Genomic DNA, 21,484 nt, shown 5'->3' on the forward strand with positions numbered 1-21,484 from the left:
AAAAACATTGAAAAAAAACAAAAACAAAGTTTCAAAACAATGAAAACAAAAAAAAAATTGGTGCCCATACCGTTTTTATGAAGATAATCGGTCTCCTCCTTAGCACACTCTTTGATTTTCTCCTCCACGTAGTTGATTTAGCTCCAAAATGGCAAAATCTCCAAGCCTTTCCAACACTCCAAGTCTCCACTGCCCTCTGCGCGCTCTGCTGTCCAAATGAAATGAAAGAAATTCGTTTTTTTGCTTATAAAACCGCACTGCCCCGACCCTCCACGATAAATTCCGAAAAAATTGCGTATAAAAAAATTTTGCGAGTACTACTCGCGATATTATCATTTTGATGAAAAACTCGTGAGAAAACGATAAAATCGTAGTAATATCGCGATTTTAACAACACTGATTCACATTGATAAACTCAGCCTCCAAAAGATGAATATAGCCTCCATGAAATTGCCGTGGCTTCCACAAGAACAAACACGGCCTCCTCACTAAGAAACCTGATGTCCAATTAAGAAGTCGACAAGTGCAAATAAATTCAGCTTCCACAAAAACAGGAGCTGCTGTGTGTAAACTAACCCCCCTCAAGATAAAGCTTGGCCTCCAGAAATAAATGTGGCCTCTCCAAGCAATTTGGCCTCTTCACTGAAATTCGGTCTCAACTAGGAATTCAGCCTCCTTATTTTAAATCTTGGATGCACAACCAGATTCAGCCTGCCAAGGTGAACTTGCACTCCAAAGGAACCAGAACTGCTGCAAATGGATGGATTGATTCTCCTTCAATTTGAGCACCTGTGAAGAACCTCAACGATTCCTCTTCCTTGACTGGCTAGGGTGGATGTGTCTGACCATTGAAATCAATCTTGATCTGCTAGGTTGGATATGTTTCACCACCGAAACTAATCTTCACTAGGGTTTTTGCCCTTTACTTGAAGCTCCAAGAGCTCACCAAAATCAATTTAGAAAAATAATCACTGCATAATCAAAAGTGAGCTCCAATTTTCTTTTTATAATTTTTTCATTGGAATACAATGGGTCATCAAAATACCATGGGTCATAAAATAACACTCTTTTTAATTTAATTACTCAACATCACCTTAGAAATGACATTAAATAATTAAATTAATTGATCCCCTTCTTCTGACTATAGCCTATGGGAATCAGATGGGTTACCAAGTCAGTCCCTGTAGTCATTACTCGAAAAGGGACATTACATCATAGGTCTCCAACACTCCAGGAAGAAAGCAACATAACCACCAAGTTGAGTTCTAGCAATCAGCGAACATGTCCACTCCAATGTGTCTGTTTGATGATGGAACAACCAAAGGTCATCCATACAACATGCACTTCACATCACATGAAGCACCTACAAACATGGTGTAAGCAGTTTTTGAGTAACCCCAAAAGCTAACACTCTAGCAGTGTTATTTGGCACTGTAAGTTCACTAAGTGTTGTGGATTTATTCTCGAACTAGTTTACTAGGGAATTTAAGGTGAAAATTAAATATTACATTTTAAGTGCTTATCCTCATGCTTTTGGGATCTGCAGAAAAGCAGGGCTCAGGAACTATAGGTGGCAATCAGCTAGTTCTTTCCCCATACAACAATTGTTTAGAAGAATTATATTGGAAGCATTTTCTTTCACAACTCTGTATTTTTTCTGATTGTTAGTCTGTACAGTGCTCCAAACTTGCCAGTTTGTGCTTTCTTGGAAATTTACTTGGACAGTTGGTGCTTCCATCTCTGTTTCAGTCTCATTAAATATCTCTGAAAATTAAATATTACATTTTGTTTCAGTCTCATTGACTGGAAGTTGTTGTCCTCGTTCTTTTGGGATCTGCAGAAAAGCAGGGCTCAGGGACCATAGATGGCAATCAGCTAGTATATTGGAAGCATTTTCTTTGCACAACTCTGTATTTTTTCTGATTGTTAGTCTGTACAGTGTTCCCAACTTGCCAGTTTGGGCTTTCTTGGAAATTTACTGGTACAGTTGGTGCTTCCGTCTCTGTTAGTGTTATTTTGAACAGAAAGTTGACAAATTGTTTTGGATATATTAACAAAGTAGCTTGCTAGGAAATTTCAAGTGAAAATGATCTTATGCTTTTTTGTTTAGTTTCTTTGATTGGAAGCTGTTATTGCTGCTTTTTTGGATGTGGGAAGAAACGTGTCTTAGGTGGTAGATGGCAATCAGCTAGTTGTTTTTTCCCATACAGTATTTGCTTAGAAGAATTATAGTGGCCAGGTACTTGCACAACAAAAGATTGTAGGTAATAGATGTTAAAAAGCCTGAAACGACCTTACAGATGTTTGTATTATGTATGTCAGTAACAATTTGCCAGCTTTTATAGATAATGCTTTCCTTTTGCTGCGAAACACCTTTCTTTTGCAGCTATGCTTCTATGATGATATGTGCTTTATGTCATATGATATGATTGCAGGTTGATGGCATAAAAGTTCATGCTGATGAAGGTGGTGTGACACAAACACGTGGTGGTGTGTATTGGTTGATTCTGCCAGCTGGATGTGAGCGCCATTTCTGTCTTCAGCTTTCTTACAAGAATCAATCATTTTCTATGGCACTTCCCTCTGTGAATTTGTTGGACATAGTTATTAGTAAAGCTTTTTTCTTTTTTGTTCTCTATATTTCCTTAAATTGCCTTCTGCTTGTAGAATTTCCTTTGGAAATGATTTCTCTCTTGTATACATGCAGACCTTGGCTCAGCTTTTTGGGGAATGGTTCTTATTGTTGCATCAACAAACCTTTTAACAGCAAGAGTTGCAGCCGCTTGCCTCGGTGGCGCACTTCTTATTGTGTTGTTTATTGCTAAAAATGTAAGGTAACGATATGCTAATGTTCTAAAAAATGTCATTTTCTTACCAATTAAACAAAATTCTTTGAATTACTTCATTTTTTTAATCCATACCAAGATTGTGCTTCACATGTTTCAGTTACAAAACATGGATTTTTGCAATCAATCCTTAAGCAGACACTGAAGTTAGAGATCTTCTTTGTTTTTCTTGCCAAATTTGTAGCTTCGCATTTCCAACAAAAGTTACTATCTACTGGTTCTGAACTTTTATTGTTGTATTGTTTGTTGGCGGTACTATTCTACGTCGCATGAAACAGTGGTTTCTTCGAGGCCTCTGTATTGGTATATACTATAACCTGATCCTCTGCACTTAAACTAAAAATAGAAGGCATTTCAAAATCAGAATCTTTACTACAAGAAATGCAATTATGCCATATGAGCTATTCACAGAGTTTTGATGCTGTGGCGTGATATTTTTCAGGTTTTATCATTTTCCTGGGATTAATATGGATTTTGCAAGAAAAAACCAGTTTCCATATTCTTCGATACGTTATATTATTCATAGGTGATCAACGTGAAATGGAAAATATTTATTTGGAATGTTAATGTTCTTTTTTTTTCCTTCAGATGATTTTGAGGTCTTTTCTCATTGACATCTGGAATTTGCTCTTACTGAGCAACCTTTTCTTTGGAGACTGTTTCCAGTACTTATATGCTCTACCTACTAAACTAATATTCTCCTAACTGGATAACAATATTTTGTTCTCTGTAGGTGTGATGAACAGTTTGTTTTCCGTTTATGGTATGAACTTGTGCTTCTTTTGATTTTTGCTATCAGTAGGCTGTGTTGTATTAGAGATATTCCATTTATGGATAGAAGTTTTTAGAAACAAACTTTGATAGGGAATATGCAAATTTGGAATGAAAAATCAGTGTATTCTTTCGTGGATGCAATTGAGCCCATTTTTTGATGGCCCAGATATCTATGATGACCTTATATCGAGAAGAGTCAACTCAAGTGATGCAGAAAAATTTGCTGAGCTTTGCCCTTGCCCTTGCAATGGCATAGCCTGGGGAGTCATATGGTAAGAAATGTAGCAGTTATGGTGCATAAATGTTTAGACTTTCATAGCAGTGTTCATGTTTCTGCATTGAAAGTGGAAATGTTGGATGGTGTCTTGGCAAGCACATTATTTGAACTATGCTCTGAAACATACCTTTAACATGGTGTACTTGTAGGGGATTCATATCTTTTATATTTCTTTGTGCATCGGTATACATTGGTCTAGTCATCTTGTCTTGAGGTATGCACGTTTATCTCTGCATAGATGATCTCATGCATATACTCTAAATGTATCGTTTATGCTGTTCAAGCATTGTCTTTTCTGCTATTGACAATGTGTATAGTTTTCTCTATTTTGTGCCATTTGTAGCTTTGCATCTTTAATTTTGTAGAAACCATATTCAGCACACATTTCTTTGGACATAAATGAATATTGTCAAATAGCATTTTACATTTTTTTATCTTTTAAAATTGAAAAGGACTTTCACTAATATCAAAAGAGGCAGTAATTACAAATTATAGGGTTATTTTTCAGAAAAAAGGCCCACTATAACTGGACCACCAGATGTGATGGCCAGCTACCATACTCAAGGGATCAAATATCAAAATATGCCATTGATACATATTAAGTTCAAAATTAGTGATACAAATGTATTAATATGCATGCACCTCTCAATAAACACAGTGATTATCATAATAGGTGATATTAACATGCATGTACCTCTACCTAAGTACAAAAATTATCATAATTACAAAAATTCAATTCCATCTGGCTACCATTTAAATATGGAATGTAAGCATGAGCATACTATTGAATTTTGTAGCTATGGTCGGTCTTCATAATTAATATTTTAGCTCTTGATTTTTCCAAAGGAAAAATCGTAATCTTTCATTATGCAGAAAAATTACATGTAGTAGATGCCAGATGGCATATGCAATATCTGTAGGTCATATGGACTTTTGTACAGTAATAGCCTTGCCATTTTCTGTATCAAAAAAATCAGTCCGTATTGTCTCTTTATCAGCAGATATATAAATATATACATATTGGCTGTAACTATGCATTTACTCAAAAATAAAAATATACTTAGGGCCTTTCCACCCTATAGTATTCCTGATCAGTGTTGCACGAAGCGCCCCCCCCGATTCCAAGCCCCGAAGCGCGTCCCGTACGGAAGCGCCTAGGAAGCTTGGCCGGAAGCGGCGCTTCCGAATTCGGAAGCGCCGCTTCGGCTTTTTTAGCCGCTTCCTGGAAATTTGGAAGCGTTGTACGGAAGCGCCGCTTCCGAAGCGCCGAAGCGCGCTTCGTACGGCGCTTCGGGCGTCGGAAGCGTGGCGCTTCGGAGGAGGAAGCGTACGCTTCCCAGACGCTTCCGTACGCTTCCAGAAAAGCTTCCGGAAAAGCGTTTAGAAAATCGTTTTTTTTCAATTTTTTTTTAAATTTTAGGTGAGTTTGCTTGTTGGGGGTGGGTCCACCTTGGGTTAGGGTGACGAATGAAGGCAAAAAAAATATAAATATAGCAGATGCTCCCTCATGGTAATGTTAAATTCTTAAAGTAAAAGTGACATTCTCCTTTATTTTTCATTTTCATCCTTTTATTTAAATTTTTAACATTACCATGAAATGACTTAGGATGTTTGAGAGTGGTTCCAGCCTCATTGGACTTCATATGGAGAAAATAGAATTTCATATCCTATTCAAAATTCAGCAGACTTAACAGTTTTCAGGTATTCAGGATCAATGGGATTGTGGCATTTCATTAGATTATATCAAGTATGAAGGTATGCGATTAGCCTTTAATCAAGAGCACCAAGCCCTATATGTACCCTGGTGTTGGTGGTGTTAATTGTTGAACTCCTTTGTCACGCGGCACGCCCTTAGCAAAAAATTACCTTTCAATCAAGTCAAAATCATCGATCAAACATGTTAAGCTTTTTCTACCATATTTTAAGTCTTGAATTAGGTAGTTTGATCAAAATTGGGCAATGTTGACTAATATCCCTAGACAATCGAGGTAGAGGCAAAGGCTAGACAAGAGGAGAAGAATCTAGATTCTAGATCATTAATGTACAATGGATGTTATATCTATCTTGATTTATGCAAAAATATGCATGTTTTCATGTCTTCTACAATTAATTTGGTATTTGGGATGTTTGTTTTGAGTATAAATGCAAAAAAATATAAAATATGTATATATATATAGCAGACGCTTCCGCGGACGCTTCGCTTCCTAGATTTTTGGAAAATGACGCTTCGGCGTCCCCGCTTCCAAAAAACGCTTCCGCTTCGCTCCCGCTTCGTGCAACATTGTTCCTGATCAATATATGGCCTGTGATGATACTGATAAATCTCTAAATCCTGCTGTTCATCGATTATCCACAAGCCTCGGGGTAGTAGCGCGCCCGCCTTGGAATATTTTAGCTTTTGATGTATTTGTAATGATAAATATAAAGCATGTTCTTCATGCTAATTGTCAAAAGAAAAATTATATGGCATGTTCTTCATGTCCTTTTCAAAAGAGAAAATTTGAATTTGAATTTAGATTTTTGGCTCCAAAGAAGCCAAGTCAGCCCTCTTCCTAGTCAAGTCAGCCCCAGTGAAGAGGCACCGATTTGGCATTGTAAGATAACTAAATACACAGTCATTTCGTCCTCCTCTCAAGCAAGCAATTCAAACTTTCTGAGGCAAACAAGGACGAATCTGAGTTCATGGATGAATCTGTGGTTTTAATACAAACCGAATTTCTGAGATGTCGCAGACCGAATTTCTGAAGTGTTGCAGAATAACTTTCTGAGCTGTTGCAGACCGAATTTCTGAGATGGTGCAGGACCGAATTTCTGTGAAAGTGCAGGACCGAACTTTTGAGATATGTCAGAGCAACAGGTCCTAGTTTCTTGCCCTAACAGACTTAACCAGACCGAGTTCAGTGGGCAGGCTTATGACTTGACTAGGAGGCAGTTGGACTAGGTTTGATCAAGTCTCTTTGCTGATCAGTTTGACCCTGTGAATGACTAGTAGATCTAGGTATGTCTCTTGTTGAACTAAAGAATTTCTCTAAGGAAATGTTGCTGGGTTTTTTTCCATGTGCGTTTTCCCAGGGTAAATTCTTGTGTTTTTGGTTTGGCGGTCTCTTCATAATCCTACTTTCATATATGTTATATTGTTGATGTCTTCTGTGTAATTGCTTAATGATGAATACGAATATGAAAAATTCTATGAGCAAACTTGCGGTGTCGCCATGGGTTCCCCCCTCTCCCCTCTGGTAGCTAATCTATTCATGGAGGATTTTGAATCAAAGGCCTTAGCCTCTTCTCGTCTTCTGCCTAAGTTGTGGAAGAGGTTTGTGGATGACACTTGTGTCATTTGGTCCCATGGTAAAGAAAAGTTGGAACTGTTTTTCCTCCATCTTAACAATCAATCTAGTTCTATAAAGTTCACCATGGAATTTGAATGTAATGGTAGTATTCCCTTCCTTGACGTCCTCCTCTCAAGGAATGATGATGGCTCTTTCTTTGATCAGGTATGTCGTAAGAAAATTCATACGGAACAATATCTTCATGTTTTTCCTCATCATTTCCCAGCTCAAAAGCTTGGTGTTCTCAACACCTTAGTGACTAAAGCTTTAAGAGTTTCTGATGAGAATCATCTCAAGGAAGAGAAAGCACATCTCCCAAGTGTTTTCTTTAATAATGGGTATAGTAGACACCAATGTACTAAGGCTTTCCTCAGAGCTGAAAAAAGTCCTAGTGCTAAGAAAGATACCAAGGATCGATTTTCTTGTGTTCATCTTCCTTTTATTCAAGGGACCACTGACAAGATTGCAAGGATCCTAAGGAAGCATAAGGTGGCTTCAACCTTTCGGCCTTTAAATACCATCCGGAGCTCCCTTAGATCTGTAAAAGACCCAGTGGACCCCAAGAATATGAAGGGTGTTTATGTTATCTCATGCTCTTGTGGGACTCCCTACATTTGTGACACTAGTCGCTCGATTAATCAAAGGATTCGTGAGCATGTTGCTGACATCAAGCATGGCAGGACCCGCTCCTCTGCTTTGGCGGAGCATGCAGATAAATCTAAGCATCACATCTGCATTGAGGAGGCCCAAGTCGTTGTTAAGGTTAGTCATTTCCATCATCGTAAATTGAGGGAGGCCCTAGAAATTGAAAAAAGTCCCAATAATTTGAATAGTGATGATGGTTGGAATATTAGTAGAAGTTGGGTCCTTGTCTTGTCCTCCTAGTTTTTTAGGTTTCTTTTTGGGATTTATTTTGTTTGTTTGTTTATCTATGTAGGTATTGGCATCCTTTTTATAGTATTTGTTGTTGATTTATTCTTCATTAGAGTTTATTTTCTTGATCCTTTGTGTTTTTTATGTATTTTTTGTTATTTGTTTAATGGGCCTGAGCCCCATATTTTATTGTTGACCCCGTTTTATTTATTGATTATTTTTTCTTTGGATATATATATATATATATATATATATATATATATATATTTATTTTGACTTGTGTATATTTTTGTTTTATTTTATTTATTTTTCCATTAATTATTTTTAATTTATTTTATTTTATTTCCATTAGTTATTTTATTTATCAAATGATCTTGTCTCGATTAGGGTCTTCACTCGTTTTTATAATTTTTGACTCCCCTCCTTTAAAGTTTGACTTTGATTATTTATTTATTTTAAATATTATTTCTCAAAAACTAACTGTTTAATATAGCGGTTACTTATTAATATTTGTTTTTAATAAATTAATAAACTAATATCACAGTTTAAATATTATTTTTCAAAAACTAGTAATATTTGGTTTTAATAAATTAATTTAAATATTATTTTTCAAAAACTAGCCGTTTAATATAGCCGTTACATATTAATATTTTAATAAATTAATAAACTAATATCATTATTTAAATATTATTTTTCAAGAACTAGTAATATTTGGTTTTAATAAATTAATTTAAATATTATTTTTCAAAAGCTAGCCATTTAATATAGCCGTTACCTATTAATATTTTTAATAAATTAATGAAATAATATCATTATTTAAATATTTTTTTTCAAAAACTAGCCGTTTAATATAGCCGTTACTTAATAATATTTGTTTTTAATATATTAATAAATTAATATTATAATTTAAACATTATTGTTCAAATATAGCCGTTACTTGAAATTATGTCTCTACATTGCTCTCTATTTAAGCCTTTGCCATGGTCTGCCTCTTCATCTAGTCCTGATGATGAACCACACTTGTTGGTTCGAAACACGTCGGCCAAAAAATTCTCTCATGTGATTTCTACCGAAAAACTGTTTAATATGAAAAATGATTAAATCAATAGAAGTAATTATCAATGTTGCGAAAATCGTTATCGGGATTAATTCGGCGAAGGGAAAAAATCACAAAAAATCATAAAAATCAAGAAAAAATCGGTAAAAATTGTGAAAAATCGTAAGATACAAAAATATTCATTTTTTTTTTCAATTTTTTTAATATCTAAAGCATCTACAACATAAAATAAATACATTGACACATAAAAACTAATATATAAGATGTATAATATCATTTCTAGTGCTACATCACACATAACAGTGAATCATGTCCTAAATAGTAAGTCTCGACTCTTGAGACCCAACTTAGCCTCAAAATATCAACAAAAAATATAATAATGTATCTCATATCATGAGTCATAATGTCATATACAATGAAATGAACCAAATAACTAATACTACCCGATTTCCTTTGCCCCTCTTGCGAGAAAATGCAATAGCTTTCCCTTTCCCTTTAGATGTAAATGTCGATGGAGTTGGCAGTGGACTCTGCTGTGTTCTAGAAGCTGAAGAACTAGGAGCTACAGGAGGTAGACCACGTCCTCTACTGGTGGCAAGGGTAGCCCGGGTAGGTGGTGCCACCTCCTCCTCCTCCTCCCCCTCTATGCTTTCTACTACCTCCTGCTCTAACCAATCCTTGGCAGACTCCATGAGAGGCCTCTCGGCTTCAAACCTCCATGCAACAGTGGTGTCAATCCCATCCAATGAGATGGTCTCTACATCAAGTATCCTCTCAAGTTGCCTTACCCACAATCAAAGATTGTAGTAGACATAGACCATGTCATTAAGTCGCTGGGATTCCAACCTGTACAAAGATCATAAAATAATAATTATAAAAAAAATTGTTTAATGAATTTCAAAAAATTAATTGGAAATTTGCAATATTTTAAGTTTTAAGTTTAACTTGTTGCGCTTCTTGTTGTTTATTTTTTCAAATACGCTCCAGTTGTGCTCGCATCTTGAGGAGCTACATGTTTGGCTGAGGATTTGAATGGAAAGCTTTTGCAGATGGGGTACCCTGGCACCATAGATTCTCCACCATGCATCTACAACAAAATTACAAATAAAATTTTAAATAAACATAAGAAAAAAATGAAATTTGAAAGTTGAAACAAAGTATGAAGTTATGAACTTGAAGAGATAATGAAATTTGAAACAAACTAAAAAATACCTGGCATTTTAGTCGTTCTATCAGTCACAACCATATCAAAGGAAAATGTGCCACCTGCCATCCTGTATGTCTCCATTTCTTTGGAGATTTCTGCACGTTCTGCTGGAGATTGCACCATCCTCTGAACACAGGTTAAGAATCCATCTATGATCTTAGCATCAAATACGAAACCACATGGGTAAGAAAATGTGGGGTTCAGGTAGATCCCTGCAACATGAATGGGACGATGGAGTGTGTTGTTCCATCGTTCATCAATCACTTCCCATAGGAGGAGTTGTTTCTGAAACCCCTCATCTCCCTTATCATCATAGTAGGCCCAAATAGATTCTTTGGCTCTATCCATGGCGTCATACAAATAGCTCATTGCGGGCTTCTCACCATCAATTAATCAAAGAACCTTTACCAAAGGTTCAGTAACAGTGTACACCTCCTGCACTCCCGCCCAGAAGTCTTCCTGGTATGAAACTAATCCGCATATGGCCTCTCCCTTTGGTTTGCAGCTCATTGTCAAAGTATGCCACTTCTCTGAAAGAAACATTTTCTTCACATCCCACATAGAATTCAAGAGGGATTGAAGAGATATGAAACTGGTGGCAAACCGTGTAATGGCGGGGCGCACCAACTCCTTGTTGTTGGTGAATTTTCTCATCAAGCTAAGCACATATGTATGATTATATATAAATTTTGTAATGCTTTTTGATGAGTCAACAATATCTTTGACAAAGGAAATTTTTCCTATGTCCTCCAACATCAAATCAATACAATGTGCAGCACAAGGGGTCCAAAATAAAATAGGATGCCTCTCCATAAGCATCATCCCAGCAGCAACATAATTTGCAGCATTGTCCATTATGACTTGGACAACATGTTCTGCACCCACCTCTAAAATAAACACATCTAGCAAATCACATAAAGTTTTTGCATCTTTGATATGTGAAGATGCATCAACAGATTTCAAAAACATTGTCCCTTTGGTACAACTAACCAAGAAGTTTATAAGGATCTCCCCTTTTGGTTGGTTCAACCATCTGACGTCACAGTGCATCCTGTTTCTACCCATGATGCCCTAAACTCCTCCAATCTTTTGGTGCAGTCAACCTTTTCATCTTGAAGAGTCCGACCTCTAAAGTCATCATAAGAAGGGATTTTGTACACTGGGCCAACAGTTCTAATAGCATCAATAAAAGGCTGGAAAAATGGATTATTCCTTGCAAGCTGAAAGGAATATCACTCCAAAGGAGAAATTTGCTCAACATCTTGTGAGCTTGTTCTTTCTCAGTTTTTTTAAGCATTGATGTGATAGATGGTTGTGAACCAGGCGTGGTTCTAGGAACAAAAAATGATGAGGCAGCTACCGGGTTGGTTGTAGGTATTTATGCTGAAGTAGAACCAGTGCCACTTCCATGTTCACCTGAGCCTAACACTTTCCTTGCTAGTTGCTTTTTTATTTCTGCTTTGGCCTCTCTCTCGTGCTCTAATTCTTCCAATGATTTCATGGCTCTTTGGATGATTTCTACATTTGTATTTGCGCAAAGCCCTACATCAAATCCAGGGATTTGTGCAAAGTGATACTTCAATCTATAAATGCCCCCTGACATATGATGCCCACACAACTTGCAAGTCAAGTTCATTCTATAAAACCCTCCATCAGGTTCAATGTTGCACGAAGCGCCCCCCCCCCGGTTCCAAGCCCTGAAGCGCGTCCCGTATGGAAGCGCCTAGGAAGCTTGGCCAGAAGCGCGCTTCCAAAATTTGGAAGTGCCGCTTCCGAATTTTTTGCCGCTTCCTGGAAATTCGGAAGCGTGGTACGGAAGCGCCGAAAGCGTGGCGCTTTGGAGGAGGAAGCGTACGCTTCCAAAAAAGCGTTTAGAAAATCGCTTTTTTCAATTTTTTTTTTTTAATTTTAGGTGAGTTTGCTTGTTGGGGGTGGGTCCACCTTGGGTTAGGGTGACGAATGAAGGCAAAAAAAAATATAAATATAGCAGATGCTCCCTCATGGTAATGTTAAATTCTTAAAGTAAAAGTGACATTCTCCTTTATTTTTCATTTTCATCCTTTTACTTAAATTCTTAACATTACCATGAAATGACTCAGGATGTTTGAGAGTGGTTCCAGCCTCTTTGGACTTCATATGGAGAAAATAGAATTTCATATCCTATTCAAAATTCAGCAGACTTAACAGTTTTCAGGAATTCAGGATCAATGGGATTGTGGCATTTCATTAGATTATATCAAGTATGAAGGTATGCGATTAGCATTTAATCAAGAGCACCAAGCCCTATATGTACCCTAGTGTTGGTGGTGTTAATTGTTGAACTCCTTTGTCACGCGGCATGCTCTTAGCAAAAATTACCTTTCAATCAAGTCAAAATCATCGACCAAGCATGTTAAGCTTTTTCTACCATATTTTAAGTCTTGAATTAGGTAGTTTGATCAAAATTGGGCAATGTTAACTAATATCCCTAGATAATCGAGGTAGAGGCAAAGGCTAGACAAGAGGAGAAGAATCTAGATTCTAGATGGTTGATGCATCTAAATGGTTGATGCTCGAATAATTAATCATTAATGTACAATGGATGTTATATCTATCTTGATTTATGCAAAAATATGCATGTTTTCATGTCTTCTACAACTAATTTGGTATTTGGGATGTTTGTTTTGAGTATAAATGCAAAATATATATATAGCAGACGCTTCGCTTCCTAGATTTTTGGAAAATGACGCTTCCACGTCCCCGCTTCCAAAAAATGTCCCCACTTCGTGCAACATTGATCAGGTTCACCAAATTCCCACAGAGGGTCCAATTTCCTTGGCATGTTTGTAACTTCGTTGAACTCTTGAGTTTTAATGTAAGATGAAGTTTGAACTTTGAAGTTGAACCTATGGCACAATAAGAATTGCAAGTTACAAAAATTAAAAAAAATTACATACATGACACAACACATTGAATTTTTGACAATTTAACAAACAAAAAAACCTCAACTCAATCCAAAATGAACTCTCTCCACTCTATGCAACAAAAATGAAAAAAAAAACACCATCAAATCCACTCAAAAATCTTTGATAAACAATGGGTTATAGAAACCCAAGCAAAAACAAGAAAAAAACCAAAACAAAATGGCCAAATTTGGTGCCCATACCTGGAAACCACGGTTTGCTGGAGAAATTTGATCCAAAGACGAAGTTCTCTTGCCTTTCAGGGTTCCTCTCCTCCTCAGCTCTCAATCCACCAGGGTTTTTCTCCTCCTCAGCTCCCAATCCACTAGGGTTTTTCTCCTCCTTAGCTCCCAATCCATGCCGTTGCCGTTGTCTGTTCAAAATGAAAAAAAAAATCATTTTTTGCCTTATAAAACCTGCTGTCTGCCACCCCTGCGATTATTTCAGATCGAATCACGATTAATTCGTAATAATCACGATAATTTGAAGTTATCGCGATTATTTCACGATTTTTTGCGGAAAAAAATAACATATTAATTGGACGATAATATCGCCATTTTCAAAAAATCGCGATTTTTTGATATTATCGCGAACGATTATATCGCGATTTTCGCAACACTGGTAATTATCAGTTTAGAAGACTTATGAAAAATCAACATGGTATCAGAGCTTGGGTAGAAGAGCAACCAACTTGTTTCAAGCTAATCCTTTAGGTTTTGTTCTTGCCCTAGTCCATCTTTGGTTGGAGGATGCAAGTATTCCTAGAATAAACCAAGACTTGTTTGTGCCCTAGAACATCCATTCTGCCTATATGATACATGATTTAAAGACAAGTCAAAATCCTAAGACAAAATCAAAGGATCTCTGTGATGCTGAAGTAATAGTGCAAAATCAAGAAGGCCGTGAATCTCAAATTGGCCTCAGAAAACACTGATCAAAGATTGATCCTTTATTAAGCTCGTGAGAAGGCCAAAGCATACTTGGAGGAAGATCAAAATCTTATGAAGTTTTGTTGAAATAAACCTCAGTGTCAGAGTTTGTGACAGAGATATGAAAAAACCTTAGGACTATTACATAGGAGGCCTTAAAATGATTTCAAGAACGCTGAGAAGGCCTCAGGATGACCACGGAATGCCGAAAAGCCTCAGTATAGCATCCTCAGTCACCGAGAAGCCTTGGACATGAAAAGGGTTATCGTTCTGTTGTGCGAGCTCTTGAAGAAGAACAAATTGTTGGTTGTTGAAAGACTAAATTGAAGCCGAGCCACTTAATTTCTTAAGGAGACAAGCTGATGCCACTTCTGAGAAAGTAGTTAAAAGAACTAGATATCTATATCTAAGAACAAGCCAACAAAGTCATCTTTTGTTTACTTTTAGTCCTAGAGTCGTGGAAGGCACTAAAGAAGGGATTGAACTAGTGTCTTAATAGCGACTGTGAAAGTGTTTCATAGATCTCATTCCCCTGAAGATCTGATATGGATGCAAGATACAATACCTATTGTCTAAGAAGAAGGATTGATATTTTAGTATAAATGGCAAGTCTCATGTAACTCATGCATCTGGCTACTAGTACTGACACAAGATAAGTTCATACTGTTTAAAGACATTGTTTCCATAAGCACATTACAGTGATGATCAAAGACAAATATGAGGACTGAGAAGTCAGACATGTAAAGAAATTTGAGGAGACATGATATTTTAGTATAAATGGCAAGTCTCATGTAACTCATGCATCTGGCTACTAGCACTGACACAAGATAAGTTCATACTGTTTAAAGACATTGTTTCCATAAGCACGTTACAGTGATGATCAAAGACAAATATGAGGACTGAGAAGTCAGACATGTAAAGAAATTTGAGGAGACATGTCAGACATGAATAATCTTGTGGAGGAGACCCCGCCTTATTGTAGAGCATGTGATGAGCTTCATGAAGAAGCCACTTGTCCTATCATTAAGAGAATCATGCATCATGAGATGCTTGGGACAAATAATCAGATAAACATGGTTGGTAGAGAATATCATTTATCACAAGAGAATTGGGAAGAGGTCAAGGAAAATAGTTAGCCCGTCCGAACTTTTACATCTTCATATAGCATTAATAATTTTGGTCAAGAAACTGATGTCTTGGTTAAACTTTTTAGTGAGGAGCCTCCTCCTAAGTGAGTTCTTGAAATTGCTAAGGACAAGGGGCTAACCTATCAGAGAAGAAGTCAAAATGATAACCAAGTTAATTCTCGAAGTCTTAACCCCAGATCAACTTCTGGTATGAATATGGATTTAGGAAGTTGGTTTAATAATTCTAAAGTTTTGGTTCCTGTCACCGAAACAATGAAGATCCCCTCCCAGAAGGCCAAGTTACTAAGTGCTATTGGCAGTACCCAGGTGAATGCAACTCAAGAGGAAACTCATGAGGCTTTCTACCAGGATGCTATCGTGTATTTGCAAAGTATGGAATCTGATAACAAAGGCATTCTCCTTTTTTCATTACTTTGCTTGTTAATAATTATCAGTTATATAATTGCATGCTTGACTCTGGTGCCTCCGCTTGTGTGATGACTAAGAGAGTCATGGAGCAGCTTGACTTAAGGATATCTAGGCCTTACTATAACATATGTGCCATGAATTCGAAGAAAATTGAAGTTCATGGGTTGATTAAGGACTTACAAGTCCATCTATCTGTCTACCCTGATATCATGATTGTTATGGACATAGTTGTGGTTGACGTGCCTGATGCTTGGAGTATGATTTTGTCTAGGACATGGGCCTCTAATTTAGGAGGAAGCATTCAAATGAATTGGTCATATGCTACGATTCCTTCCCCCAATGGTCAAGGATTTCTTAAATTAAACAGAGAGCCTGAAAGGAGATTCCATGTTGAAGATGCTAAAAGTCCCCATAATGAGATAATATGTGAGCAACCTAACCCTGGGAATCATGCTATTTTATCTAATTCGATCATTCCCGTAGAGGTCAAGGTTGATAAAAAAGAGGGTGATTTAAAGAATAAGGTTTGGCATTTATACTTTGATGGTGCAACATCTAGGCATGGTAAAAGTGCGAGAATTGTCCTAAAATCTCCCCTTGGTCAAATTTTCAAATTTGCCTATCGGTTAGAATTTGAAGCAACCAACAATGTGGCTGAATATGAAGCCTTGTTGATGGGTATTGAATTGGCAAAAGCTTTGAAAGTTAAATTACTCAGTTTTAAGGGTGATTCAGATTTAATATCATGTAAATTAAAAATAAATTCACATGGAAAAATCAAAGATTAAAAAATTATAGGGATGCTGTGTGGGATACCATGTAGTATCCATTAACTTTGGAGCTATCCCAAGAGAAAAAAACTGCTTAGCTGATGAGTTAGCTGTGGTTGCTTCTACCATGTAGTTGTCTGATAAGTTAATTGAAAATAAAACTACGACAAATATCATTTTTAAACCTTCTATTCCAGATAAGTCTGAACATGGGCAAACCTTTGATAATGAAATGCGTGTTATTCACTTTCTAAATAATTTGGATAAGTTTAAGGGTTTTCAGGTAAATTCTGCAGAATCAGGATCCAAACGTCTTAATTTTCAGAGAAGGAAGAGTCCTACCATATGCACGATTGAAAATGGCACAACTGGAAAACAACCTATAGATTTGCCTGAAAGCAGGCAAATGCTCAGCATGCACTACATTGAACGTATCTGATGCCATGGGGCATCCTTTGTATTGTATTCCTATCCCTACCCCTTTTATTTCAGTATTTTATTTTGTAGGTACATTTATGTTTTTCATGTTGTTAGACTAGTTAATAAAAGAAGAGCTTATATCTTTCCTGTGCGTAATGTTATATGATGATTTTGGATGGATGCTACTTATGTTATATTGTGTGTTGCATAGATGCAGATTTTGGATTCTCACATTCCTCCGGTGCAGCAACGAGTTCCCAAGTAGAGCTAGATGTTGACCACTATGTGTCAACGACCCATAGCAGTACACCCCATTTTTTCGCAAAAGGGATAATGCCTGATCGATGTGTCCCTGCCGTCCAACTATCATCATCAGGATTATCCACAGTACTATTGTGGATAATCCGAATCATATTTTACCAAAAAATGACCACATAAGCTTAAAATCTAACATATTATCATGTTATAATGTAAACCCATTCTGCATGTATATGATGTAAATAGTCTCAGCAAAATTGTGTCATGTATGTAACAACCTAGGTAAACCTATTTTTCTGGTGACGATCTACATTCTGAGAGGTTTTTTGTTTCACCGATCCATTCTCGGATGGTCGGCAGGGTTTTCCTTCAGTCTTACCCTAAGCCAGAATAGATTTTGTCACTGAGATCTTAGGCAAGTTCTAGCGTTCTGGATCGAGACTATGTAAAAGTGATTTGGGAATAATCCTAACTATTTGGTTAGGTTATTTTATTACAAATTGCTTGGTCTACTGAATTATATTTGTGTCACAGAAATGGGTAGTGTGTGAGGGTCTATTACAAATGAGTTTTTCCTCTTATGATGTAAAAAATATGAAAATCATGATGTAAAGTGTCTTGGGGATGGAAAAATAATTTATCCTCTCATAGGTTAATTAATTAAATTTTCAAGCCAAAAATTAATTAAAATTCCTAAGCCATAAATTTAATTAATTTTAGGACCTAGGTAAATTTAAATTCTCCAAAGGAAAAATTCATCGGTCCTTAAAAATTAAATTTTAAGAGGTTCTGATAAATTTTAAACTTTTGACCCCTGGGGTTAAGTCAAAGTCAAAATTTTGGGGAAATTAACTCAAAAATTTAATTTTTGAGTTAATTAAAATACATTTAATTCAAAATTTCGAATTTCCTCAAGAATTAAATATTTCGACGGATGAGATTAAAATAAATTTTAATTTCTATCAACGGTCGAGATTTTTTTGACGATGATCACTTGAACTAGCCGTTGGAAGATTTATCTTTGAATAGGAAGTCATTTTTCAGTCGATCTATTTGATCTTTGAGTCGTGTGCTATAAGCAAAAAGCTCGTGTAATCTTTTTTTGGATAATAAAGAAAGACTTTGGGGTTAAATTTTGCTGGTGTTACTTTTCATTGGAACAATGTAAGATGTGTTGTTTTCATGCATAATTTTTTTTAAGCCATTGATGATATCTTTTGAAGAGTGATTTGAGTACAGGTATCTTGCTCAATCGCTGGGGTTTAAATGATAATTTAAATTTTGAATGTAATAGTAAGTATCTCTATTTATTTGAATTTTATTATCATTTTCTTGCTCTATTTTGATGACTGGATTGAGTTTTGTAGGAAAATTTTGATTTTTAGATCCTCGGGCGGACCAGCCAACTTCCGATTTGTGTTTTCTGAAGAGCCCAGCTAAATTAGCCCAATGTTCATCATAAGATTTTATGTGTGATATACGAAGGGTTTTGAGTTAAGCATCTCCTTTAAAATTAAAAAAAATTAATTTTTGTGTGAAAAATTGATAATCTGGTTGTTGAGAGCTTTAGATTATCAGATTTGGGAGCGGAGTTGGACTCATACTCTTCAGATCTGATAGATCTAACATTCTTGTGCATAGATCTGTAATTTTTTTTTTTGGTTTTCTGGTTTTTTTTTTTGTCTATCTGGGCTCTGGGTGTTTTTGTTTTCAGGTATAGGTTGCAGATCTGAAAGAGAAGTTTGATTTGAAGCCAGATCTAGGCCTTGGAGGGTAAGCGCTGGCCTCAAAATCATTTTTTGTAGAGATATTATCCAACTTTTTTGTAGTCCAAGGGTTTTAAAATTTTAATATGGAAATTTTACAAGGGTTTCACTATCAAATCTGAAGCATAAAAAATGTATTGATGTAATTTTCGTTTTTTTTTTTTGGTTTTTTAAAACTACCATGGGCTGGCCTGGAACCTGCTGTCTTGGTTTTTCTTCTTGATGTAAAAAATTTCAATTTTTTTTTTTGTGAGGAATCCTCCTGCATCTCCTCGTCTTTGCTGCATTCTCTCTGTTATTGCTTGGGATTTTCCAATTCTTTCCTCCATTGCTGCCTCATCTCAAACATTGCTACCTTCTACCTTCTACCTTCTTCCCTGCTCTTCTTCTCTCAGCTCCCTCAAACGCTGCCCGTCCATAGCCCTCTTTTGCATCCGCTACTACATGAAACCCTCGCTGATAACAAACCTGTGTAATCCCTTATACCTCCAATCCTCTCCATCTCTCAGCGCCCTCAAACGCTGCTTTCTGTTGCGTTATTCCACAAACCCTCGTGTCCCTTCCTCCTTTGATCTCCTCGCTGCTCCCTCCTATCCATTCCTCTTGCTGCATTAAACCTTTGCCAACTCGCTGCCTCTTCGAAAATCCAACTCTTCCCTTTGCTCGGCTTCCTTGCTTCCTGCCCTCCGCGCATTCTGGTGCTCTCACGTATTCTGCTGTCCCATTCTCACATCTCCGCATCCCATCTTAACCCTGCATCGTAACTCCATCCTCGCCCTTTCGTCCCATCGCTCAAGCTCGAACTCTTGTCGTCGTCAAAACCTGCATAAACAACAAGCAAAACATTTCATTTTCCTTTTTATTTTTGTTGTCTTCACCATAGGTTTTTCATTTGGGTTTTAGGGTAGTCTTTTTTTAAAAAAGAAATCTGATTTCATTTAAATGAAACTTCGATTAAAATCCATTTTAGTTTAAAGTTTGTTTTTATTTTTATTTTATTTTATTTTATAATTTTTTTTTTCTTATTTTATTATTTTGGTTATTGTTTTTAGATTTTTTGTTTTTTATTTGATTAACATTTGTTTTACATTTTCTCATTTTTATTTATGATTTTGACTTTCTTTTAAGAAACATTAAAAAACATAAAAAATTCTGAAATTTTAAAAATTTAAAAATCTAAAAAATGTTAAATATTGGTAACTTTAGAATTGAAAATAAAATAAATTAAAGGAGGATTTGCGCTTTCACATTAAATTTTTTTAATGGGCCTATGGCCCATTAAAAATTTAATTTCTTAACCCTTTGATTTGTTTTACTTATTCATTTATCACATTAAAGCAATTGCCTAAGGAATAATTAAAATTCATTTTAGTTTAAAGTTTGATTTTTTTTTTTTTTTTTTAATTTAATTTTACTTTGGTTATTGTTTTTAGATTCTTTTTTTATTTGATTAACATTTGTTTTACATTTTCTCATTTTTATTTATGATTTTGATTTTCTTTTAAAAAACATTCAAAAACATAAAAAATTCTAAAATTTAAAAAACTAAAAAAATTAAAAAATCTAAAAAATGTTAAATTTTAGTAACTTTAGAATTGAGAATAAAATAAATTAAAGGAGGATTTGTGCTTTCACATCAATTTTTTTTAATGTGGCCTATGGCCCATTAAAAATTTAATTTATTAACTCTTTGATTTGTTTTACTTCTTGATTTATCACATTAAAGCAATTGCCTAAGGAATAATTAAAATGCCAATTTAAAGTTGCTTGGTGTCTTTGGTGTTAAGTGCAAAATCTTAATTTTTGTGATTTCTCTATTGTCAGGTGTGATAAATGTTTTAAAAAATCATATTGACTTTTGGAAAAAAATAATTTTTGCTAGATTATCTTGCATTCTAAAGTTCTGAGCATTTTACATTTAATTGTTCATGATCGTCGCTTTGCCACATTTATAATTTTGCTTTGGATAACTTATTTTTATTTAGTCTATGGTTAATTCAAACTAAAGGCGCTTGTCTATAATCAATTTTATCTTATGGTTGTGTCTTATTTTATTCTATTTATCTCAATTGACCAAGACTTGTTCTAAGTTCATCAAGTTGTTCATCCTTAAAATCTCCTAGAACCTGTGTTCCACAGACTATCCTCATCCATTCAGCTTAGGGACTACCCCCCTTGACTTGTCTAGGAGAGAGTCGAAACAGAGTGAGTAAGGATTAGAGTGACAACCCTTACTCTGAGTGTTGTCGCAGTGCCTAGACACTTTGTGCAACAACACTTCTAATTTTACTTTCAGATTTATGATAGTCTGCTTGATCTCTGTAGAGTTCCTATTGGGACTTTGTAAACATTCTTTTAGTTTCTTTACCTCTTTCTTGAGTATGAGATTTTTCTTCCTTGTTCTTCTAAGATCACTTAAGGCACTAGTCAATTCAGCCTCGAGATCCACTTCTCCTTCTTCATGTTTGCCTTCATAGTTT

The 21,484-nt window shown here is 35.8% G+C and overlaps 1 protein-coding gene across 13 annotated transcripts in view; it reads left to right on the plus strand.

Moving 5' to 3' along the window:
- Nucleotides 1-21,484, plus strand: part of LOC149180894 (peptidase M50B-like protein) — a 198,631-nt gene that overhangs the window by 96,493 nt on the left and 80,654 nt on the right. For 12 of the 13 annotated variants that reach the window (XR_016256980.1, XM_089416359.1, XM_089416365.1 and 9 more), the window contains 7 exons: nucleotides 2,436-2,520; nucleotides 2,708-2,829; nucleotides 3,125-3,149; nucleotides 3,289-3,372; nucleotides 3,580-3,609; nucleotides 3,787-3,892; nucleotides 4,047-4,111. Coding sequence is in view for 12 of the 13 variants with exons in the window: in XM_089416359.1 (XP_089272485.1) it covers nucleotides 2,436-2,520; nucleotides 2,708-2,829; nucleotides 3,125-3,149; nucleotides 3,289-3,372; nucleotides 3,580-3,609; nucleotides 3,787-3,892; nucleotides 4,047-4,110 (516 nt within the window). In the remaining variant the exon portion in view is untranslated. The remainder of the gene's footprint in view (nucleotides 1-2,435; nucleotides 2,521-2,707; nucleotides 2,830-3,124; nucleotides 3,150-3,288; nucleotides 3,373-3,579; nucleotides 3,610-3,786; nucleotides 3,893-4,046; nucleotides 4,112-21,484) is intronic. The other variant, XM_089416369.1, reaches the window with a different exon arrangement.

Source organism: Pinus tabuliformis, chromosome 3_2 (assembly GCF_031772625.1).
Source record: "Pinus tabuliformis cultivar Carrire ecotype Pingquan chromosome 3_2, CPIR1, whole genome shotgun sequence".
In the NCBI taxonomy this organism is placed as follows: domain Eukaryota; kingdom Viridiplantae; phylum Streptophyta; class Pinopsida; order Pinales; family Pinaceae; genus Pinus; species Pinus tabuliformis.